At 38.7% G+C, this 22,462-nt stretch overlaps 1 protein-coding gene and 1 long non-coding RNA gene across 5 annotated transcripts in view; one reads left to right on the top strand and one right to left on the bottom strand.

Annotated features, from left to right (window-relative positions):
• Positions 1–14,285, bottom strand: part of LOC132597261 (uncharacterized) — a 125,027-nt gene extending 110,742 nt beyond the window's left edge. Inside the window, exons 1-3 of the long non-coding RNA XR_011377429.1 lie at positions 13,949–14,285; positions 10,228–10,338; positions 8,740–8,891 (exon numbers count right to left, since the gene is read on the bottom strand). This is a non-coding gene — a long non-coding RNA (uncharacterized lncRNA). The remainder of the gene's footprint in view (positions 1–8,739; positions 8,892–10,227; positions 10,339–13,948) is intronic.
• The window catches only part of GOLIM4 (golgi integral membrane protein 4), an 80,665-nt gene continuing 71,678 nt past the window's right edge, over positions 13,476–22,462 (top strand). For 2 of the 4 annotated variants that reach the window (XM_030864082.3, XM_030864116.3), the window contains exon 1: positions 13,476–14,286. In XM_030864082.3, the coding sequence (XP_030719942.2) occupies positions 14,100–14,286 (187 nt within the window). In that variant the 5' untranslated portion in view covers positions 13,476–14,099. The remainder of the gene's footprint in view (positions 14,287–22,462) is intronic. The other 2 variants (XM_030864075.3, XM_030864107.3) reach the window with 2 other exon arrangements.

A 22,462-nucleotide genomic window follows, 5' to 3' on the forward strand; every position in this document is an offset into this window, starting at 1 on the left:
TACAAGAAAACTCCTCTGTTTTGAAGTCATAATTTACCCCCTCTCAACAATTAAAGGAAAGAAACTCAATCGATAATTATAATCGGAAAACTATCAGTTTTAATTGGGTAGCTGAAGCTAATTTTAAAAATCAACTACAGTTTTCCAGAAATGTACAAACAAATTTGGTGGACAATGACAAGTACCACTACAGCTTTCAATTTTATCTAAATGAAGGCTAAAGTTTTGCTAATCTCTTGAATCCTGTGGGTTTATTCTCTCTGAAGCAATTTCCTCTAAGCTAGATAGGACAGATATGATTATCTCTTCCATTTGACAAATGAGAGAATTAATGGTTCCTGACTTACCCTTGACCTTATAGATAGTTTGTGACTTAAATGGGATTTGTACCCAGGCATTAGGCATCTTGAGTCACCTTTTAATTTTTCCTAAGCTCCTTCATAATTGGGCAGGAGAATCAGGAAGTAAATAGTGAAAAGCCAAACTTTTCTATCCACAATTATCACTCCTCTTTTTACCAGGCTGTCTAGGATTATGCCTTTAGAGTTCAGTCCTTTAACACATTTTCCCACAAAATTCTTGGGAGGAATAATAAGTTAATAATTCATTCTTTAACATCTTTCTATTAATTAATATATCCAATTTGCTTTCCTTCGATTAAGTAATTACCTGAGGAAAAGGAAAGGAAAGTAATGGGTATTTTGAGAAAGAATTTGTTTCTTTTTTTTTTTGCATTTTTAAAAATTGAGGTTTCTTGTCCCATTTCTTTTCAAACCCTTATCCTGATCTCCTGTTGAAGATGGAGCCATCTTTGGCTTCCAGGCATCATTCTCCATCTAAGATCAACAATGTGCTTACTACAAAGAAAACTAATGTTAATTGAAACTGTTTCTTGTTTCATTTTTTTCTTGCTATTTACATTTTGCCTATACCTGTTTGTGACTATCATTCTGTCCCTAGTCCATGAATGTTTTTCTCATGCTTTCAACAGGAAACTCTCATCATCATAATACAATTCCTAGTCACATATCGCCTTTTTTCTGGCATTCCTTTAATCCAACTCTTCCCCATCTCATAAACCTAAATTTACTTATCACTTGTGCTAGAATAACAAATACATCACACAAGCCAAACTTAATTAGCATATTTTCTGAAATTATGTGATGTTGAATGAAAAATTCTGCTAACGCACATAAAAATTAGTATAACTATTCAGACTACGAAGTTGTTTATACGCTGTCTCAGAAATAGCATTCCTGCGAATTTATCCTTAAAAAATATAATTAGCAGATGTGAAAACAAACAAAAAACCAAATACAGCATTTATAAAATACTCACTGTTAATTATTTTTAAAAAAAGCTATCCAAATGTCCAAATATAGGAGACCAGCTAAGTACATGTTACATCATTGAATAGGATAGATAGGTAGACATTTAAAAGTATAATGATTAAGACTATATAGGAAACCAAAATATTATAAATGTGGTGGTAATTAAAAAGCATTATATAAAACAATATGCTGTTTTATAATTTTAATTAAATAAAATATAACTATGCAGATCAGAAATAGATGGTAACACGCAAAAGTGGAAATAGTTGCTGTGCTAAATGAAGGAGTTGTTAGTGAAAATTTTTTTCAGAAATTATTATTGTCGCTACTTTGTTTTCTGTTTGCTTGACTTTTAGCTTTATTAATATTTTCAATTAATAAACAGTGTTAATTTCATGTAAAATTTTGAGGTTTAATTGACATATAATATTATATTAGGTTCACGTGTACAACATAATGATGTTATATTTATATATACTGTGAAATGGTCACTGCAATAAGTCTAATTATCATCCATCACCATACAAAGTTACAAACTTTTTTTTCTTCGTTTGATGAGAACGTTTAAGATTTATTCCCTTTGTGATTTTCAAATAAATAATACAATATTGACTACAGTCATCATACTGTACATTATATCCCCATGACTTATTTATTTTATAACTGCAAGTTTGTACCTCTTTATCCTCTTTACTCATTTGCCTCACCTGCCACCCACTTCTGCTCTGGCAGCTACCAATCTGTTCTCTGTATCATGAGTTTGGTTTTTTTTTCTGTTTTGTTTGTTCATTTGTTTTATTTCTTAGAGTCCATGTGTAAGTGAAATCACGTGGTATTTGTCTTTCTCTGTCTGGTTTATTTCACTTAGCCTAATACCCTCAAGGTCCATCAATGTTGTCACAAATGGCAAGTTTTCATTCTTTGTTAGGGCTTAGTAGTATTCCATTGCATATGATACCACATCTTCTTTATCCATTCATCTATCAATGCACACTTAGATTATTTCCATATCTTGGCTATTATAAATAATACTGCAATTATAGTGGGGTTGCAGAGATATTTTGAGTTAATGTTTTTATTTCCTTTGGACAAATACCCATGAGTAGAATTGCTGGATCATATGGTAGTTCTATTTTTAACTTTTTGAGGAACCTCCAAACTGTTTTCCATAGTGGCTGCACCAATTTACATTCCACCAACAGTACACAAGCGTCCCTTTTCTCCACATCCTCACCAATACTTGCTATTTCTTGTCTTTTTGATAAAGCCATTGTAACAGGTGTAGGATGGTATCTTATTTTGATTTTGATGTGCATTTCCCTGATGATTAGTGATGTTCAGCATCTTTTCATGTGCCTGTTGCCCATCTGTATGTCTTCTTTGGAAAAGTGTCTGTTCTGGTCCTCTGCCCATTTTTTAATTGGATTTTCTTCTGCTCTTGACTTGTATGAGTTCCTTATATATTTTCAATATTAACCTCTTATCATATATATGATTGGCAAATACTTTCTCCCATTCCATAGGTTGCCTTTTTCTTTTGTTGATGGTGTCCTTTACTGGGCAGAAACTTTTTAGTTTGATGTAGTTCCACTTGTTTATTTTTGCTTATGTTGCCTTTGCTTTTGGAGTCATACCCAAAAAATCACCGCCAAGACCAATGTCACTTATGTTTTCTTCTAGAAGGTTTATGGTTTCAGGTCTTACATTCGAATCTTTAATCCATTTTGACCTAATTCCTGTATATGGTGTAAGATAGTGATCTAGTTTCATACTTTTGTGTGTTGCTGTCCAATTTTCCCAACACCATTACTTAAGAAACTGTTTTTCCCCATTGTGTATCCTTAGTCCTTTGTCACAAATTAATTTATCATATATGCATGGGTTTATGTCTGAGGTCTCTATTCTGTTCTATTGATCTATGTATCTGTTTATATGCCAATACCATACTGCTTTGATTACTATAGCTTTGCAATACAGTTTGAAATCAGGGAGCATGGTGCCTCCAGCTTTGTTCTTGTTTCTCAAGATTGCTTTGGCTATCTCGGATCCTTTGTAGTCCATACAAATTTTACAATTGCTCTATTTCTGTAAAAAGTGCCATGGGGGCTTCCCTGGTGGCACAGTGGTTGAGAGTCTGCCTGCCAAGGCAGGGGACATGGGTTCGTGCCCCTGTCCGGGAAGATCCCACATGCCGCGGAGCAGCTGGGCCTGTGAGCCATGGCCACTGGGCCTGTGAGTCCAGAGCCTGTGCTCCACAACAGGAGAGGCCACAACAGTGAGAGGCCCATGTACCGCAAAAAAAAAAAAAAAAAAAAAAAAGTGCCATGGAATTTTGATAGAGATTGCAATGAATCTGTAGATAGCTTTGGGTAATACAGACATTTTAACAATGTTAAATGTTAACATCGTTAACATTTTTATCTTTATTTTTATCTATTCTTATCTTTTTGGTTAACTTTATTTGTAGGTATTCAGTGCAATCGTAAATGGTACTATTTTCTTAATTTCTCTTTCTGATAACTTATTTTAGAGTATAGAAATGCAACCAATATTTGTATACTGATTTTGTTCTCTATAACTTAGCTGGATTTGCTTATTAGTTCTAACAGTTTTTTTGGTAGAGTCTTCAGGGTTTTCTACATATAAAATCATGTCATCCACAAATAGTGACAGTTTTACCTCTTCCTTTCCAGTATGGATGCCTTTTATTTCCTTTTCTAACCTAATTGCTGTGACTAGGACTTCCAATATTATGTTGAATAAAAGTGGCAAGAGTGGGCACACTTCTCTTGTTCTGGATTTTAGAGCTGAAAGCTTTTCACCTTTCAGTATGATGTTAGCTGTGGGCTTGCCATGTGTATGTTTAGGAATGTTCCCTCTATACCTACTTTATTGAGACTGATTTTTTTAACCATAAATGGGTTTTGAATTTTGTCAAATGCTTTTTCTGCATCTATTGAGATGATCATATGATTTTTATCCTCCATTTTGTATCATGTTGATTGATTTGCAGATGTTGAATCATCCTTGCTTCCCTGGAATAAATCCCACTTGATCATGATGTATGATCCTTTTTATGTATTGTTGAATTCAGTTTGCTAGTATTTTGTTGAAGATGTTTACATCTATGTTCATCAGGCATATTGGCCTATAATTTTCTTCCTTTGTGGTGTCCTTGTCCATTTTAGGTATCAGAGTAATGCTGGCCTTGTAAAATGATTTTGGAAACATTCCCTCCTATTCAATTTTTTCAAAGAATTTGAGAAGGATAGGTATTAAATCTTTTTTGAATGTTTGGTAGAATTCATCAGTGAAACTGCCTAGTCCTGGACTTTGTTTTTTGAAAGGTTTTTGATTACTGTTTCATTCTCCTTACTAGTAATCAATCTATTCAGATCTTCTATTTCTTCATGATTCAGTCTTGGAAGATTGTATGTTTCTAGGAATTTATCCATTTCTTCTAGGTTGTCCATTTTAATGGCATATAGTTGCTTGTAGTAGTTTCTTATGATCCTTTGTTTATTGTGGTATCATTTGTAATTTCTCGTCTTTCATTTTTGATTTTATTTATTTTGGCCTATTTTTTTTCTTAGTGAGTCTTGCTAAAGGTTTGTCAATTTTGTTTATCTTTTCAAAGAACCAGCTTTTAGTTTTACTGATTTTTTTAAATTGTTTTTTTAGTTTCTGTTTAATTTATTTCTGCTCTAATCTTTATTATTTCCTTCCTTCTACTAACTTTGGGCTTCATTTGTTTTTCTTTTTCTAGTTCCTTTAGGTATAAAGTTGTTCATTTATTTGAGATTTTTGTTAGCTGAGGTAGGTCTGTATCACTATGAACTTCCCTCTTAGAACTGCTTTTGCTGCATTACATAGATTTTAGTATGTTGTATTTCCATATTCATTTGTCTTAAGGTATTTTTTTAAGTTTCTCCTTTGATTTCTTCATTGACGTATTGGTTGTTCAGTAGCATGTTGTTTAATCTCCACATATTTGTGAGTTTTTGCACTTTTCTCCTTGTAATTGGTTTCTGCTTTCAAATTATTATGGTTGGAAAAAATGCTTGAAATGATCTTCTTAAATATATTGAGACTTGTTTTGTGGCCTAAAATATAATCTATCCTAAAGAGTGTTCCATGTACATTTGAGAAGAATATGCACTTTGCTGCTTTTGGATGAAATGTTCTCTATACATCTATTAAATTCATCTGGTCTAATGTGTCATTTAAGGCAAATGTTTCCTTATAGATTATCAGCCTGGATGATCTATCCATCGATATAAGGGGGTATTAAAGTCCTCTATTCTTATTGTATTGCTGTCAATTTTGCCCTTTAGGTTTGTTAATATTTACTTTATATACTTAGGTGCTCTGATTTAGGTGCATAAATATTTACATATGTTATATCTTCTTATTCAATTGACCACTTTATCATTATGCAATGCCCATCTTTGTCTTTCAGTACAGCCTTTCTTTTAAACTCTATTTTGTCTGATGTAATTATAGCTACCCCAGCTTTCTTTTAGTTTCCATTTGCATAAAACATCTTTTTCCATCTGTTAACTTTGAGTCTGTGTGTCCTTACATCTGAAATGAGTCACTTGTAGGCAGCAGTTAGATGGATCTTTTTTTGTTTTTTAATCATTCAGCCACTTTGTGCTTTGATTGGAGCATTTGGTCCATTTATATTTAAAGTAATTATTGATAGTTATGTACTTATTGCCATTTTGTTAATTGTTTTCTATTTTGAAGTTCCTCTCTGTTTTGTTCTTCTTTTGCTCTATTCCTTTGTGGTTGGATGACTTTCTTTAGTGTTATGCTAAGATTCCTTTCTAATTTTTTTGTGTGTATAGGTTTTTTACTTTGAGGCTCACATATGACAGCCTGTGCTTGTGTATGTGTGTGTATATACTGATATATATATATATATATATCAGTCTTTCATAAGTTGATAGCAAGTTTGAACATATTCTAAAACTCCACATTTTTACTCTCTTCCAACACATTTTGTTTTTGATGTCACATTTCACTGTATATCCCTTAACTAATTATTGTAGTTATTGTTATTGTTATAACTTTTCTCTTTTAAACGTCATACTAGCTTTATATGATTAATCTACTATCTTTACTATATATTTACCTTTACCAGTGAGAGTTTTACTTTCACATGTTTTCTTGTTATGAATTAGTGCCCTTTCTTTTCAGCTTAAAGAATCCCCTTTAAAAGTTCTTGTAAGGTCAGTTTAGTGATTATTAACTCCTTTAGCTTTGCTTGTCTGAAAAACTCTGTCTCTCCTTCAATTCTGGATGATAAATTTGCTAGGTAAGGTATTCTGCTTGGAAGTTTTTTTATTTCAGCACTTTGAATATATCATGCTACTCTCTTCTGGCCTGCAAAGTTTCTGCTGAAAAATCTGCTGATAGTCTTATGGGGGTTTCCTTGGATGTAATAAGTATTTTTATCTTTATCATTAACTTACTATATCTTAATTATAATGTGTCTTGGTGTGGATTTCTTTGGTTTCATCTTATTTGGAACTCTCTGTGATTCCTAGACCAGCATATCTGTTTCCTTCCCCAGGTTAAGGAAGTTTTCAACAATTATTTTTTTCAAATAAGTTTTCTGCCCCCTTTCTCTCTCTCTCTTCTCCTTCTCCAACCCCTATAATGCAAATGTTATTCCACTTGATGTTGTCCCATAGGTCCATTAGGCTATCTTCAATTTTTAAATTTCTTTCTTTTTTGGGGAGGGTGCTGCTCCATTTAAGTTAGTTCCACTACCCTGTCTTCCAGGTTGCTGTTTCTGTTCTTTGCTTCATCTAGTCAGCTGTTGAAGCCCTCTAGTGTACTTTTTCAGTTCGGTTGTTGTTTTCGTCAGTTTTGTGACTTCTGTTTGGTACTTCCTTACATTTTCTGTCTCTTTGTTGAAGTTCTCACTGTTGTTGTTCTCATCCATTCTTCCCTCCAGTTTGGTGAGCATTTTTATGACCAGTACTTTGAACTCTTTATCAGGTAGATTACTTATCTCCATTTCAGTCCTTTTTCTGAGGTTTTATCTTATTATTTCTTTTGGAACATATTCCTCTGTTTCCTCATTTTGCTTGGTTTTTATGTATTAGGTGCAACAACTACCTTTCCCAGTCTTAAGGATTGGCCTTGTATAGGAGACGAACGTTTCTAGCTCAACCTTGTCCTAGCTCTTGGTTTTCTCTCAAACATTTTGATTGTCTGAGTAGCCTTATTTATTCTTGATAGGTCCCATTTGTTGAGCATGTGTGGAAAGGAGAAATCTCAGCCAGCCTGTTGGAAGCCAGACACTCAGGCAGCATTTTTTAAAGTATGCCAACATACACAGTCTTATGAATGGCACCTCATTTGTAAGCCCTGCTGGCCTCCAGACCAGGTGATCTGGAAGTGTCCCATGGGTTACAGTTGCAAAAATTGGGGCTTTAGATGAGTGTATAAGCTCCTTTCTGGGACGTACTAGTGAGCTGTAGTGAGGCCAAGGGAGAACGGAAAGATGGCTCCTCCTGCCTCATTCCTGAGAGCTCCTCTGTAGCCTCTAGATGTGTGGCAAACATGAAGCCTGACCCACAAGCTGACGCTCTGGGACAAGTAAACAGGCCTTTTTCACAGGCAGACTTGGGGTGTGTTTCAGTCTGATGTCTGTGCAGTGCCCTGGGACTGGTAGCCTGCCAAGAATTGTCTCTCCAATTGTTTCAGTCCTGTGGGGCCCAGAAATGCAAGCTCCAGCTACCAGAGCCAGGCAATCAAGGATCGTTTCCTGTGTGAATCACGTCTGCCTACAGCTTTAGCGAGGCAGCAGGGGAGTGCAGGGTCAAGGCATGCCCACCAGCTTTATCGAGGCAGTGAGAGAGCACAGGGTTGGGGAGCACCCGCTGTTTTTTGCAAGGGAGTGGGAGAGCATAGGCAAGGGACACACCCTCAGGCTTTAGTGGGGAAGCTGCAGAGGGCTGTGATTGCACATGCCTGTGGTGCTAGCAAGGTAGAGGGAGGGTGCAAAAACAGAGAGTGGGGGGTCAGGCCCCTGACCCTAATGCTTTAAGATTAGCAAATGAACCTCCTTCACATTCAGCCTACAAGCTTTTCAAGTTGCTGCTTTTGCGCTGGGTCCCTGGGAACGTTAGTTTGCACACAAGCCCTTTAAGAGTGGAATCTCAGTTCCCTACAGCCCTTTGGGTCTCCTGGATGTAAGCCCCATTTGTTTTCACAGCCAGACGTTTGGGGGGCTCTTCTCTCTGGTGCAGGTCCCAGGGGTTAGGGTGCCTGATGTGGTGCATGAGCACTTCATTTCTCAGGGAAAAGCTCCATATTTGTGAGATCCCTACAGATTGGGGCTCTCTGTGCAGGGGGTGGGGTTTCTGGTGAGATGTATCTCTCCCTCTCCTACCTGTCTCGATGTGGCTCTTTTATCCTTTGTTGTGGAGGAGCTGTTCAGCTAGTTTTCAAGTCTTTTTCAGAGGGACTTGTTCCATATGTGTGTCCATGGGAGGAGGCGAATTCAAGATCTTCTACACAGCCATCTTGAACTTTCTCTCAAGACTGTGGAAGGATTATTTTAGATTAGTATACTTTGTCTTCAAGAAGGAAAGTCCAATGTATTATATGTACATGGGTGGGTGGTGAGGAGTGAAGGGCACAGTCAAAGGCAAGGATTCTGGGAAACTAAAGGCAATCATTAGGATGTTGGATGCCAGGATTTGGAGTTGAACTAGAGAAGGAGCAGAATAACACAAGACAAATGTTTCTATTTCACAATTTTAATTTAAGCTGAACTTAATCCTGAGGTAACTCAATTCTTCTTATTTGAAAATTTGCTTTACTTTATTTCTAAGTAAAAACATTGATAGTCTCTTTATTTTGACTCAAAATGTTCCTGGAAACTAGAGCATAAAGAATGTTTATGAAGCAAGTTATGATTTCCTTTAGGAACAGTTCTGAAACTGAATATAGAATATCTGACCCAGGACTCAGCATTAGATACATCATAAATATGACCGGCCATGTCTCATGACGATTAAGAAATTACTATAAATACCTACATATAACATATAAAATTAAAATACCAATTCTAGAAAATGGTCATGGATAAACCAAACACCTCTTTAATACAAAGGACTCCAACAAACTATACGTTTAGAGGGGAACATTTAAAGATGTATGTTTCATTGGCCACTGATCTTTTCTGTGGTCCATCTGCTTATCTGAAGTGTCTGAGTTACTGAAGGCAGTGAGCTAGTGAAAAGCTGCCTGAACCAGGCAGCAGCAGATTGGGGAAGTTCGCTTCACTTCTGAGTCTCACAGTCCCCTTCCATTCATTCTAACATTCTATGGAACTAAACTACTTTCTAAAATTAATATGTTAGCTATAATAAACATTAAGCAACAAATTCAAAATAATTTCTTGTGCCATCTTAGAATTTGGAAGACTTTAGGGTATGTTGGAGGGTCCTGCTTTAGAAGGTTACAGAAGTTTGAAATGATAATTTCTGTTTCTTTAGCTACACATCGGTGGCAAGTAGAACCTTCTAAATCATTTTCCTCCATTATCAGAGTGCGTTCACAAAGTATTTACCAGTGGTGCTGATGGTGTGGTTTCTGTTATTGAAAAGCATTTTACTTTTCATCTAATCATCTACTTTCCCCTTTACTCTCCTCTAACTCCTTAAATAGTTCAAAGTTACCCACGTGGCAGCTTAGAGACAGACCAAAGCAAGGCACCAAGACACATTGAGTGGGGTTTCAATTGCTTTGTTAAGCGTTTAGCCACAGGCTTACCTTGTTAATCTGCTAACAATTGCCACCAGGTCATTAGCAAAATCTTGTAAAAAGGAGTTATAAAAACATCTCTCACAGAATCCTCAAAAAGACAGAATACCTTGAATGTAGCTTCCTTTATCCCTTGTAACAGGCAGGTATAGGTGGCATGCAGGAAGCCTGTGTGCTAATTAGGTGATAGCCAAAAGGCAGAGACAAAGAGTGAAGTTTCCTATAGAGAAAAAAAGATAGTTGATTTCAGCAATTTTCACATGAAAAGGTTAAAACTCATTTATTAATACCGAAACGCCATTTAAAATTTTATTTACTTATTTTTAATTGAGTATAATTGACATACAGCATCATATTAGTTTCAGAGGTACAATATAATGATTTTATATATGCATTTATTTGAAATGAGCACTACAATGTCTAGTTAACATCCATCACCACACCTAGTTATATATTTTTAAAATATTATTTAAAATTCATCATCTTAAGTGTTGATTTCTCTTGCAAATTAAAAAATATTGAATTCAATTTGTAAAGAGATTTAAATGAAAAATTTGCTCTAGGATCCTGAACATTATTAATTTAAAGTCATCTATTTTTATAAATTGGCTGTATCTCTTGACTATAATTTTCTTGCCTTCCCCTATTTGGAAAATGAACAAATTTTGTTAGAATGACAAATTTACTAAAACTGGAGAGAATACTAAGGTTCCCAAATGTTGCCTTAGCCCTTCTCAAATGTAAGATCTTGAATCTGTTTAATTTCTTCCTGTCTTAGGAATAAAACATTAAACTGGTGAAATTCCTCAAGATTTACAATTTTTAAATTTTACATACTATATTGTTAAATATATGGCATATAGAAATATAATTATATAATACTATTTTTTAAATGCTAGAAACAAAAATAAGATAGAACTTACAACAGAGCTAGCAAGACCAGAATGAATAGCTCATCTATTACAAGCTCTGCCCAAAGGCAATGTCATGTAAATTCAATTTATAGACGTTGAATAGCTTCCCCAATGTTGGCCTTTGAAAAGCATTACACTGATACTTTCAAGAAACTAGCAGCACACTCCAACCTGAAAAAGTAATACTATGAAGACGCTGCCATTAGTGATTTTATGTACTTCTACATACCCTTCTTGAATTTGAAATAATGGATAAGTTCAGTAATAATTTTTGTTCTCTTTCAAATTTTATGACTTCAATATTGAATTGTGTTTTATGACCTACACTTATTATATTCTGTAGAGTCAGCCAGCAGCTTTAGGCAAAGAATACCTTCGGAGTCTGAAATCAGACTTTGGGAAGAAATCAGAGGTTTAAAATGAGTAATCATGTATTTTGGAAGCATAGGAATTTTCCAAAGATTTTGAAAAACAACCAAATACTGCATACTGTGTAATATATGAGCAATAATTTCCCAATCCTCTAGACAGCTTCTTTTTCTTTTGTGGCTAGGATAATTATCTATTCATGTACGGGCAAGGATTGTTGCTATAAAACTTAACTTCTTCCAGAGCAGTTTTGGTAGTTTTTTTTGGAGGAAGAGTTTGTTTAGCAAATTGTACACTGACAACGGTGAGGAATTTTTAGTTACGAGGAATTCTGACAAGGTCACAGGAATTATCCAGTCTCAGTTTCCAGTCTTGAGTCACATTGAAAGAGTGAAATTTAAACAGTGGTAAATTCAATAACAAGTAACGTTACATAATATTTACATGACAGGACAAAAACTAAAACTTCAGACCTTTTTCTCTTTAAATTAGGTTCTCACGCTAATGGACCAGATATAATTTGTTTATATAACTTGCTTAAAAAGAATGAGAACCTGGCTTCTATAGGAGAAAGAGATCGAAAGAGGAAGATTCTGACCTGGGTTATAATCCTGTTGCGCTCCTAGCTTTCAAGAAGGTCTTAGAGCTATCACAGTACTTTGATAAGCTTTGCTTTCTTTATTTACCAATATGTGAGCCAAATATTTAACCTGGCTGTGATGAGATAGTAAATGAAAGCATTTAAAAAATATAATGTAAGTTATTTATTAGGGAAAAGCACATGCCAGGCACATTTAGTTTTCATGGTAATATAAACGTCACAGGCTGGCTAGGTTGTAAATTTGGTTACTTTTATGGCTTTTAACACTAAAAAATTTCTGCACCAGGGGCTGTCTTTAAGTTGTATTTGTGGCTAAACAGATCTACCCTCATTTTGAGTACTCACTGGCCATTATTAATAGTGATAACTAAAATCTGGTTGAAGTATCTTAAAAAGTATGCAGTATGTGATAAATTCCATGACATGACTGAGGCATTTGACAAATATTTACTTTTTTAGAATTTAGGTCAAGAGCAGAAACAAAATTATAATTTATGCATAACCTCAATTTTTTTCCCTCAAGTACATAGAAAGAACAAATGTACTACGGATTTTCTTTGAAGAGGTTTGTAGTTACTATGTTTGTTTTACTTGTGTTTACATAGGGAAACTTTGTTGGCCTTTAAAATGTAACTTAGCTGTGTAACTGATGTATTTTTGCCAACAATAAAACAAATACATATGACAAAATAAATGCATACTTATTTCAGCCCGTAAGATTTGTTTTAAAATTATTTTATTTGCAGACAGGGGAAACATACGAGATCATTTCTTTCCCCTCTGCCAAAGACAAGCTGATTTCCCCAACCCACGTGTACAGTTGAGCAGTAAGTCTAGCATGCTAGCGCGCTCGAGTCTCCGGACTTGTGTCTTGCCATCTATGGGGACACACGCATCCGTGATAGTGCACTGGATGGGGCAAGACTCAGTAGGCAAGGCATCTCCGGTTCACAAGAAAATTGTGCTGACCGTGTAGCTATCCCGTGTGCCTGCCGCATCTGCCCACTGGACAGGGAAAAAAAGGGTGCTTGGTGTAGTGTACACAGCTGTTCCTATCCACTCTCTCCCACTTTATACACTGTACTCCTCTCCCCACGTGCGTTCCAAGGGCAGGATCACAAACACACACACACCCGTATCTCTCCCAGCCGTCACCCGGGACGCGTCTCCCGCGCACTCCGATCTCCCCGCCGCTGGCTCCGCGGCCTCTCCCAGCCACCACCACTCCACATGGGCGTAACCCCGCGCCAGGCGGCCGCGCGGCCCACGGAGGCCCTAGCCGGCCCCCGCGTTCGAGGGAAGGCGCGGCCCCGGGGTCGGACGGACAAAGCGGGCGTCCAATCGAGCCCGGCACTGCCTCCCCGAAGGGAGGGAGGGGCGGCTCTGACGGGCCCAATGAGCGGGGAGCCCGAGTGGGACTTCCTCCCGGAATCCCGTTGGCCAGAATAGCTGGGCCGTGGGTGACACGTAAGTTAAGTGGGAGGCGGCGGCGGCCGAGGCTCCGCAGCCCCGTCAGTGACACCGGCCCGCCGTCCCCCCAAACCCGGCCGGGGCAGCCGGCCCCCACCCAACTACTCACCCCCGCGGGCCGCGCGCTGAGGCGCCGCCTGGAGCCCGGCTCCCTTTGTTGGGCGCGCACCCCTTCCTTTTGGTGGCAACAAAGTCGCGCAGTGGGAGCTGCCGCGAGGGGGCGGGGAGCGGCAGGGGCGGGACTCCGAGCGCCGCCGGGGGCAGCCGGGCCAAAAAGTGGGGAGGAGGGAACAAGGCAGGCGGCATCTGCGGACCGGCGCGAGGACAGCCCGCTCAGAAGTATGCGGAGGGCCCCCTCCCGGGCCCAGGCACTCAAGGAGAGTCAGCCTCGCCAAAGTTTGGCGGCGGTGGCTGCCCCGGCGGCGTCGATGGCTGCACGCCCCGCGGCGCGCGGAGGCTGAGCGGGCGCCACTTACCCTCCGGCCCAGCTTTTGTGTCTCGCGTCTCCTCCTCATGCTGCGTCCGGCCACCTCCTGCCGCGGCCGCTGCTGAGGCGCCCGCTCGGGCCGAGGGGAGGAAGGGACGGCGGCGGCGAGGACGGCCGCGGCGCGGGGTCCCGACGGGACTATGGGAAACGGGATGTGCTCCCGAAAGCAGAAGCGGATCTTCCAGACGCTGCTACTGCTGACCGTGGTGTTCGGCTTTCTCTATGGCGCGATGCTCTACTACGAGCTGCAGACACAGCTGCGGAAAGCCGAAGCGGTGGCACTCAAGTACCAGCAGCACCAGGAGTCCCTTTCCGCCCAGTTACAAGGTACGGTTAACGGGACGCGCGCGGCCGGTGGCCAACTTTGCCCCGCGCCTCCCGCCCTGACTGGAAAAGTGGTTTTGATGAGCTGTTGGCACCGCGGGCACCACCTCTGACCTTCAGGGACATCAGAGGCAAGCCCCGCCGGACCCCGGAGTGTCAGAGATGACACATCCGCATCCTCCCGCTTCCTCCGGTGGTTACATTTGAAATTGGCAGCGCCAGCCCAGGTTCCACTGGGCGATGGATGGGCGGGTACACACTGAGTCTTTTACCCCAGCCCTTGTCAAAGGCCCGGCTGCAACCCGGGCAGACAAACCAGGATCCCTGCCTCCGCTCCTGCCAGCCCATCCGGAGGGGCATGGTTTCCTGGTTTCTAGGCATTTGCTTTCCACTTGACGTTGTCAGTAGCCTAAGAAATGGGGAGTTTGGCCGAGATTTCTCAAACTGCTGTTTCTTCAAGGGAAATTAAGCCATGACCTGGTGGTCCAAACTAATGGCCCAGTCGAATGGAGCCTAGACCTGCTAGTTGCTTATCTCTGTTAACTCAGTAGTGTGACTTTAGAGATGTTGGATGTGTTGGAAAAGTCCACGCTACTGTTCACCATACTGCAGGTATGTTTTTGGAAAAAGAAAAAAAAAACTTTATTAAACTGAGTAACTTTCAGTTTGTCCCGGAGAGGTGCAAGAGGAGAAACCTGGTTTTTCACTTTGCCAGACACACAGCAAACACAACGTGAGCAATACCTGCAGAAAGACGGAAAGCTCCTATCCTTCTATTTTAGAATCCCATTTAACGTAAATTTCAGGAACATAAATGATGCATGACTGCAAAGTAAGCACCATGTGGCCTTGTTAAGAGCAGAGTCATCCTTTACATATTTTTTGAAAACTTTTTCTTATACTTGTGGTTAGTTTTCAACACTTATGCAGTCCTCTCCCCACCAAAAAAAGTAATAATAGTAAAGGGCTCTGAGTAGTGAAATGTTGACAGTCCTTGCTGATCATGCAAATATAGCTTATTTCATATTTCTAGGAAGATACAAGCTGCATGGATAGTTTCTGTCATTGTATATTTATACAAATATAAAACAGATACCTTTTCGTTGCTTTAGCTATTTTGAATGTTTTCTGATTCTTGGTCTTATTTGCTTTTCCCAACTTAGAAACAAAGGAAGTATTTTTAGCTTACTGAAGCTGTATAGCCACAGGCAATGAAAATACATGAGCTGGGCTTTGTTCAAAAGGAAAATCTGTTTTGATTCAGTCTTACTTTAAAAATGTTTTTCTTTAAAACTTGTTGAAATTTACCCATGAGTTATTGTTGGTATGCAAAATATGGATATTTATTTATTTACTTGTTTACGTAGAAGACACCAGCGGCAGTTAGACCAAGGGAAAAACTTGCCATCCAGTAGTACAATGGCAGGACTGGATTTTCACACACGTGACTGGAAGGGTGTATATGGTGGATTATGCAAGGTTGGTGCCTTGTTCTCTTAGTTCAGGAGACTCATGAGAGCAGGTGCTGTCACATTCACCAATACATCCTCAGCACTGCACAGTGCCTGACACTCAGGAGGGGGTCAATGTATATATTTATTCAGTCAACAAACAAAGTTTAACTGTGATGAGAAAACTAGTTCCAATCACTTTTGTCTGCTTTCTCAGACTTCACTTCCTTGTCTGCTTTTTGAAAAAAACCAAGTAACAACAATGAAATATTTTGCCCAAGTAGCACATTTGCTTAAACTCCCAGTGCTGGAACTCATTGACTGAGGAGGCCCTGATTTCTGAGTCATGGCCTTTATTTGCAGTATTCCATTTAGAAAATCCATCTCAGTTTTTTTTTCCCCTTTTATTTGCCTTCTTTTGGTGGTGGTAGTGGGGGAGAGGGGTGGTAAGTGGTAATACAAGACCATTAAAATACACAACATTTGCTTTGCTGCAGGAGATGAAAAAAAATGTTGTAGCTAGTTTGAACAAGTGGCCTTACAGTCCATTTTTTAATTTAGTGTTTTGCCATTTCCTCTTGAATTGTGGTGCTGCACAGTTGCAATATGATTATGTGTGAAGAATGATTTCCCAAGCAGGCTACAGTTTCTTCTTCTTCTTCTTTTTTTTTTTTTTTTTACAATTCTTATTTTTTCACAATTCTGTTCTGTAGCATTTATTTTGGATTTCACATCTGCAGGCCATTTAATGAAGATTTTCTGATGGTACGCAGCTTTTGCTTCCCCTTTCCAATGACAAATGACATTTTACTCAGCGGTGCTATGTACACATATAGATTTGTTTTTAGGACATTAAACTCTCCATTCTTAAGACTTGTTTCGTTATGTGAGGTCTCTTGACCTGGCTTGGATTAAAATCAGAGTTAATTATGAGTGTTCTTTTTTTTAAAAAATGCCTCTTGAAAAATGTTAAGTAATTTGGCCATGTAATCTGAAGGTATACATTTGTTAAATGAACATATTTAGGTCATCTTCAGTTTAATAATGGATTGTCACCAGACATTATTCTGAAAGTAGGTTATGTCTAACTCCAAGTGTATTTTGGAGTAGAACAGTTCCATAAATAGGAAATGGCAGGGGTTACATGGGGAAAGTTCCAGACTTTGGCAATGCTCCGTCCACTAAAAACAAATGTCTGTGTCTGCCAGCCTCTCTATATTCCATCCATAGTGTTTCTTAATTATATTGAGGAGTGGGGCAGAGGTTACCTCTGGTGGCAGAGGCAGTAGTAACAACCTTTGACCAGCACAGTGTTAGTTAACTTAAAATTTTTTTAAAAAAACTGCTTTGGGGACTTCCCTGGCAATCCAGTGGTTAAGTCTTGGAGCTTCCACTGCAGGGGGCGCGGGTTAGATCCCTGGTCAGGAAACTAAGATCCCATGTTCCTCACCAAGCAGCCAAAAACAAAACAAAACAAAACAAAAAAAGCAAAAATGCTTTTGGGGCCATGCTCCATTTTCTGTGTCTATAAACAGTGGTTCTCAGCTTTGACTGCCCATTAGAATTACCTGGGGGCAACTCCCAGTTCAATTAAGTCGCAATCTATGGGGTGGAACCCACCTGGCAATCTCCCCAGGTGAATGCAATGTGCAGCTGAGGTCAAGAACCACAGCTCTGTAATCTTAAGACTCAGCTGATTCGCACATTTACTTCGCTGGCTTGGCTGCAAAGACATTTGAGGCTTTTTTCTTTTACCCCAAGCATGTGATTCAAATTCTAGCCCTGCAACTTTTTGCGTGATCTTGGGCCTCATTTTTCTTATTTATGTAATGGAGATTAGAGTGACCTATTTTATAAAATATTGTGAGGATAAAATAATTAATACCTGTGAAGCTCCTAACACATACCTAGCACATAGTAGGTACCGCTCATTCAACATTAGCTGTTATCATAGCAGTCCCTGTTTGAGATATTTGATCATTTTCTCTTCCCAGGGTTGCCATGGGTAAAATTTTGAAATTGGCAGAATTTGTTTTTATAATTAGCTCCTTTTTTGTTGTACCTAAATGAACATCAAAGAAAATAGGCAGACTGGAATAAATCCAAGTACTTTACTCTGGATAAGGGACCCTCCCTGACAATTTAAATTTAGAATTCAAGTCTGGTTACTAATTAACTCTCTTTTTATATCATGTCAGATTAGGAGAGGGTGTGATTGCCAGAGGTAGACAGTAACCTTGTGCAATAAGATCTGGGAGAGGGATGTAACTATTTAAATTTGGGGGGGGGCAAACAGTCCCTCATTCTTTTTTTTTAACATCTTTATTGGGGTATAATTGCTTTACAATGGTGTGTTAGTTTCTACTTTATAATAAAGTGAATCAGTTATACATATACATATGTTCCCATATCTCTTCCCTCTTGCGTCTCCCTCCCTCCCACAGTCCCTCATTCTTAAAACATTGTATTATATTATTGCAGTGCTCTTGGTCTTCCCAGTGATGAGCAGAAACCATCAAGAAAAGGTTCATAGGGCTTCCCTGGTGGTACAGTGGTTGAGAGTCCACCTGCCGATGCAGGGGACACGGGTTCGTGCCCCGGTCCGGGAGGATCCCACGTGCCACGAAGCGGCTGGGCCCGTGAGCCATGGCCGCAGAGCTTGCGCTTCCGGAGCCTGTGCTCTGCAATGAGAGAGGCCACAACAGTGAGAGGCCCGCGTACTGCAAAAAAAAAAAAAAAAAAAAAAGAAAAAAGAAAAGGTTCATATGATGTCTTCTATGCTCCTATTCCAGATAAGTGTATTACAGTTATTTAAAACAAACACGTTTGGTGCTTCTAAGGGTGACATGGTTATTCAAGTTAGTTGTCCTTTGCATTATGTTCCCTTGAGACATAGAATGGCCCATTTGCCTGAGCATGAAAACATATTGTATCTGGTTTCTTCTTTGTTTTCAACCTACCCTGAATTTGCTTTTAAAAAAAAAAAAAATGTTCTCCTTCAGCTCAGGACCAGGCTTTTAAAAAATTCTCTCATCTCCAGTGCTAAGTGCTTGGCATATACTGTAGTAGGTGATCAATAAATATATAGGTCTATACCTATATATTCATTGGCTCTCTGCCAATGAATGTGCTTCTATATGGTGAGCAGTGAAATGTAGTAGATGTGGGCTGAGGAGTCAGAGCTCTTGGATTTGATGTCTTGCTATATATATATGTATATTTTTTTTACCAGCTGGGTGATCTTGGGTTACTTAACATCTCTGTGATTTGCTTTCATCATATGTAATAATCAGGATAATGGTGTTTATAATAGTTTGTCATAGGATCAGTAGTGTTAGCGGGTGTACAGTGCTTAGAAGGGTGATACTTGCATTTTGGAATACTGGGGAACTTCATGTACAACAGAGTGGTTCACAGACCTCAGTAATTTAGCCCCACGGGTATAGGCAATGCGTAGTAGGGATACTCGTTTTCAAGTGCAAAGTTAGGACACACAAACATCAATTAGATGTTGTCTATTAAATGGACATTTTCACTGAAGTACATACATCGTGCAGTTAAAAGGTGAAATTTATCAAGCTGTTTTTGTTTAATTCTGTTCTATTTTAAAAATGGAACAGACATAAAAACTCTTTATGTAAAACCCTGCCTTAAGATTTATTTCCTGAATAAAAGATAAAAGCTTCTAGATAACTTTTGAAAATATGACTCAGTTAAACATTCTGTTAAATATATGTGACATGCACGAATATGTGTGACTCCACACACTGTACCTGCCTTAGTCGTCCCTGTAAATTGGAACTCGCCAATATTGGTTCACGAGGGAGGAGAATTGCTCAGTATCTGTGAGCCTTTTGGTTAAGTCTGAGGTAGAAGACCCAGGCATGTTATACAGTTCACTACATCCAAGTAGATTGGAAAACTTACCTTGACCTTTTAAAATTCCCTCCTGCCTTACCAAGAGCTGGGACAGGAGACCAGGTTTTAGAGACTTAAGGAATGAGTGAATTGGAGTTTGAGAATGACGACTGAAGCCGGGAGGACCAAAATGCAAATGACTTGAGAGAAACTAGAAGACGTGAGAGAGAGAGAAGGGGACTAACATCAGTTTATGACATTTCAAAGCATTGGGGATGATTCTTGCCCACATCTGCATGTCCTAAAAAGAAAGAAACAGGGACTAGCGAAGGGGGAGTGGGTTTGGCATCAGATACTGTTAGAATGCAACTCTGGTGTTTACCAATGGAGTGACCTTGAGCAGGCAGGTAACCCCTCTGAACTTCGCTTTCTTCCTAGTTCGCTGGGGATATTTTGCACACTTGCATGCACTAGAAATAATACATCTAATGTGACTAGCACAAATCCCAGAGCGCATCACTATGACATTTACTAGGTAACCAGGACTGCTGTTGCAAGATTAATATTGGGCTACTTTTTATTTTGCCCACCGTGTATTACATCTAGTAGGTAATAGAGGCATTATCTGTGGTCTAATTGTGGCTCTTTTCAGAGCCATATGCCCACCTTGGCTGAAAATTTTACTTGATTAAAGACACTCTCACTCTGTCTTTTCTACTATATTGACCCTCTTTTGGTAAGAAAGGACTTGAGAACGCTTTGCATGGTAGCAGCTAAGAGTTCCTGTTTTTCATTTTGACAAATAAGTGTTCTTATTTTATCACTGAGGACAAAATGTTTTTGCTACTTTTGCCAGTCAGTGGTTTATGGGTTTTGTAGCTTTGTTTGGAAGTGAAATATGTATAACTTTACTGTAAAATAAAAATGGCCAACTGTATTTTTTCTTTCGAGCCACTCTTATTTGAAACAAATTTATTTTGATAGAAATTTGAAAATTTCCTTGAAAGAATTAAATTATGTTAAATACATACCATTTATTGAGTGTCTGCCACATTCAGGTGCTGGGCTTAAGCACTTACATGCATTTTCTCACTTAACCCTGACTGAGCACTTTGGTGTGAAGGAGTAGTCTGCGGCTCAGAGGGGTAAATTAAGTTGCCAGTGTCAAGGTCGAATCTAATGAATCTGCACTTGGAACCCCAATGTGATTTCCTAGCCTGTGTTCTTTCCACAGTACTCCATTGCCCTCAAAATTATTTTAGTGTCTCTGTGACAGTATTAAAGGTTTTGAGAAAGTGGGTTAGGTGGGTCATGTGAGGATTCAAGATAAAATTTAGAATCAGAAGTAACAGGTGTGATTATTTGATGCAGCATTTCCAGAGTGTAGGACATTTGGTGCTGTTGAAAAAGGTGATTTTAGTTGATACTGGAGTTGATTTTAGGTGATCTGCAGATGCTGCATAAAATAACATCAAATCACATGAGAAACTTCTGCCCTTTTGAATTCCCTTTCAGTGTTTTCTTGACAGTCAAGGAGAAACTCTCAGTTTGATACTAGAGCCTCTCTCCTAGATATAGTTGCTCATTTGTTTTCAGAGAGCCGACTTCAGGCAGCCAACGGCCTGACAGCTAGACTTTAATAATTGTTTTGTTGTTTTATTGTATTTAAATTTTACGGTTACTACCCATTAATGGCACGTTAAGTCAGATTTTTCATTTACAAAGTAGTAGTGTAAAGTTTCCTTTTTAGAAGTTTATGTTAGGGTAAAAAGTGAACATCTGGCCACCCATTGTACCTATGCAGGTTTTGCATGTATAAAATAAGAACTCATGTTATGAGTACCTGCATGTCTGACGTTCAAGAACGCATCACTTGGTGATACAGACACTGAATTTTACAGTTAAGAAAACAATCCTGAAGAGGATGAATCACTTAGCATATGTCTCAAGCTAAGCCCAGAGCCTACATACGCTGATTTCCAGAACAGCGGAGCACTCCTCACTGCGCTCAGCTGCGTCTGCAGACTGGCAGCACCCTCCTCTTGGTCTGAGCAGCATGGGTGTTGCTATTTTTAAACAATGCTGTGTATTTCTGAATGGCACACTTGTGTTCTTTGTTTTTATTGGCCTGTGGGTGCTTTTCCAGAGGACATGCCAGACATTGCCCCACGCTAATAAGGCTCACTAAATAGGCTCATAGCCTGGAGGGACATGGGCATGAAATAAATTGCTCGTTATAATAGTATGACATTTAAAAAATATTGCTTTAGCTATTTTTCACATATAAAATGTCACAATATGATACGTAGTGAATAGAAAAGTGAAAGATGTGCTGTCATTCTGAAGGATGAGGCATTTTAGAACATTTGAATGACACCATGTCCTTTCCTTTGAGAGTAAGTGAACTTAAGAAAAATATATAATCATTTTAGGAGAGTCAAACATTCTATTTCCCATTTCACCTCTCATTTAAAGCCCTTCTTTAAGTGGAATTTTTGTAAAAAAAAAAAAAAAATTCTACAAATCAAGGTATGTAAGAGAACTTTGACGTTGTTTGTATGCTCTAGACAATAGCTATGATACTATAAAATAAGTATTCTAAATGTAGATTAATATTGGACAGCTGATAAATTGCTTGATTAGTTTGGTTAGTGTAGAACAGTTTATCAAGTTTTACGTTAGTGAGATTTAATATTGTAACTCTATGCTTCCTACTGCAATAATCTCTCAACCTATTAACAAACATTTAGAGGTAATTTTTAAAAGGACTTTATATCCTTTTTAAAGGTTTGATTCTGTAAAACACATTAAATAGTACTGATGTCAAACATCACTTTTATTAGAAGATGAAAACTATATCCTCTTTACTA

The sequence above is a fragment of the Globicephala melas genome, chromosome 4 (genome assembly GCF_963455315.2).
Source record: "Globicephala melas chromosome 4, mGloMel1.2, whole genome shotgun sequence".
Classification (NCBI taxonomy): domain Eukaryota; kingdom Metazoa; phylum Chordata; class Mammalia; order Artiodactyla; family Delphinidae; genus Globicephala; species Globicephala melas.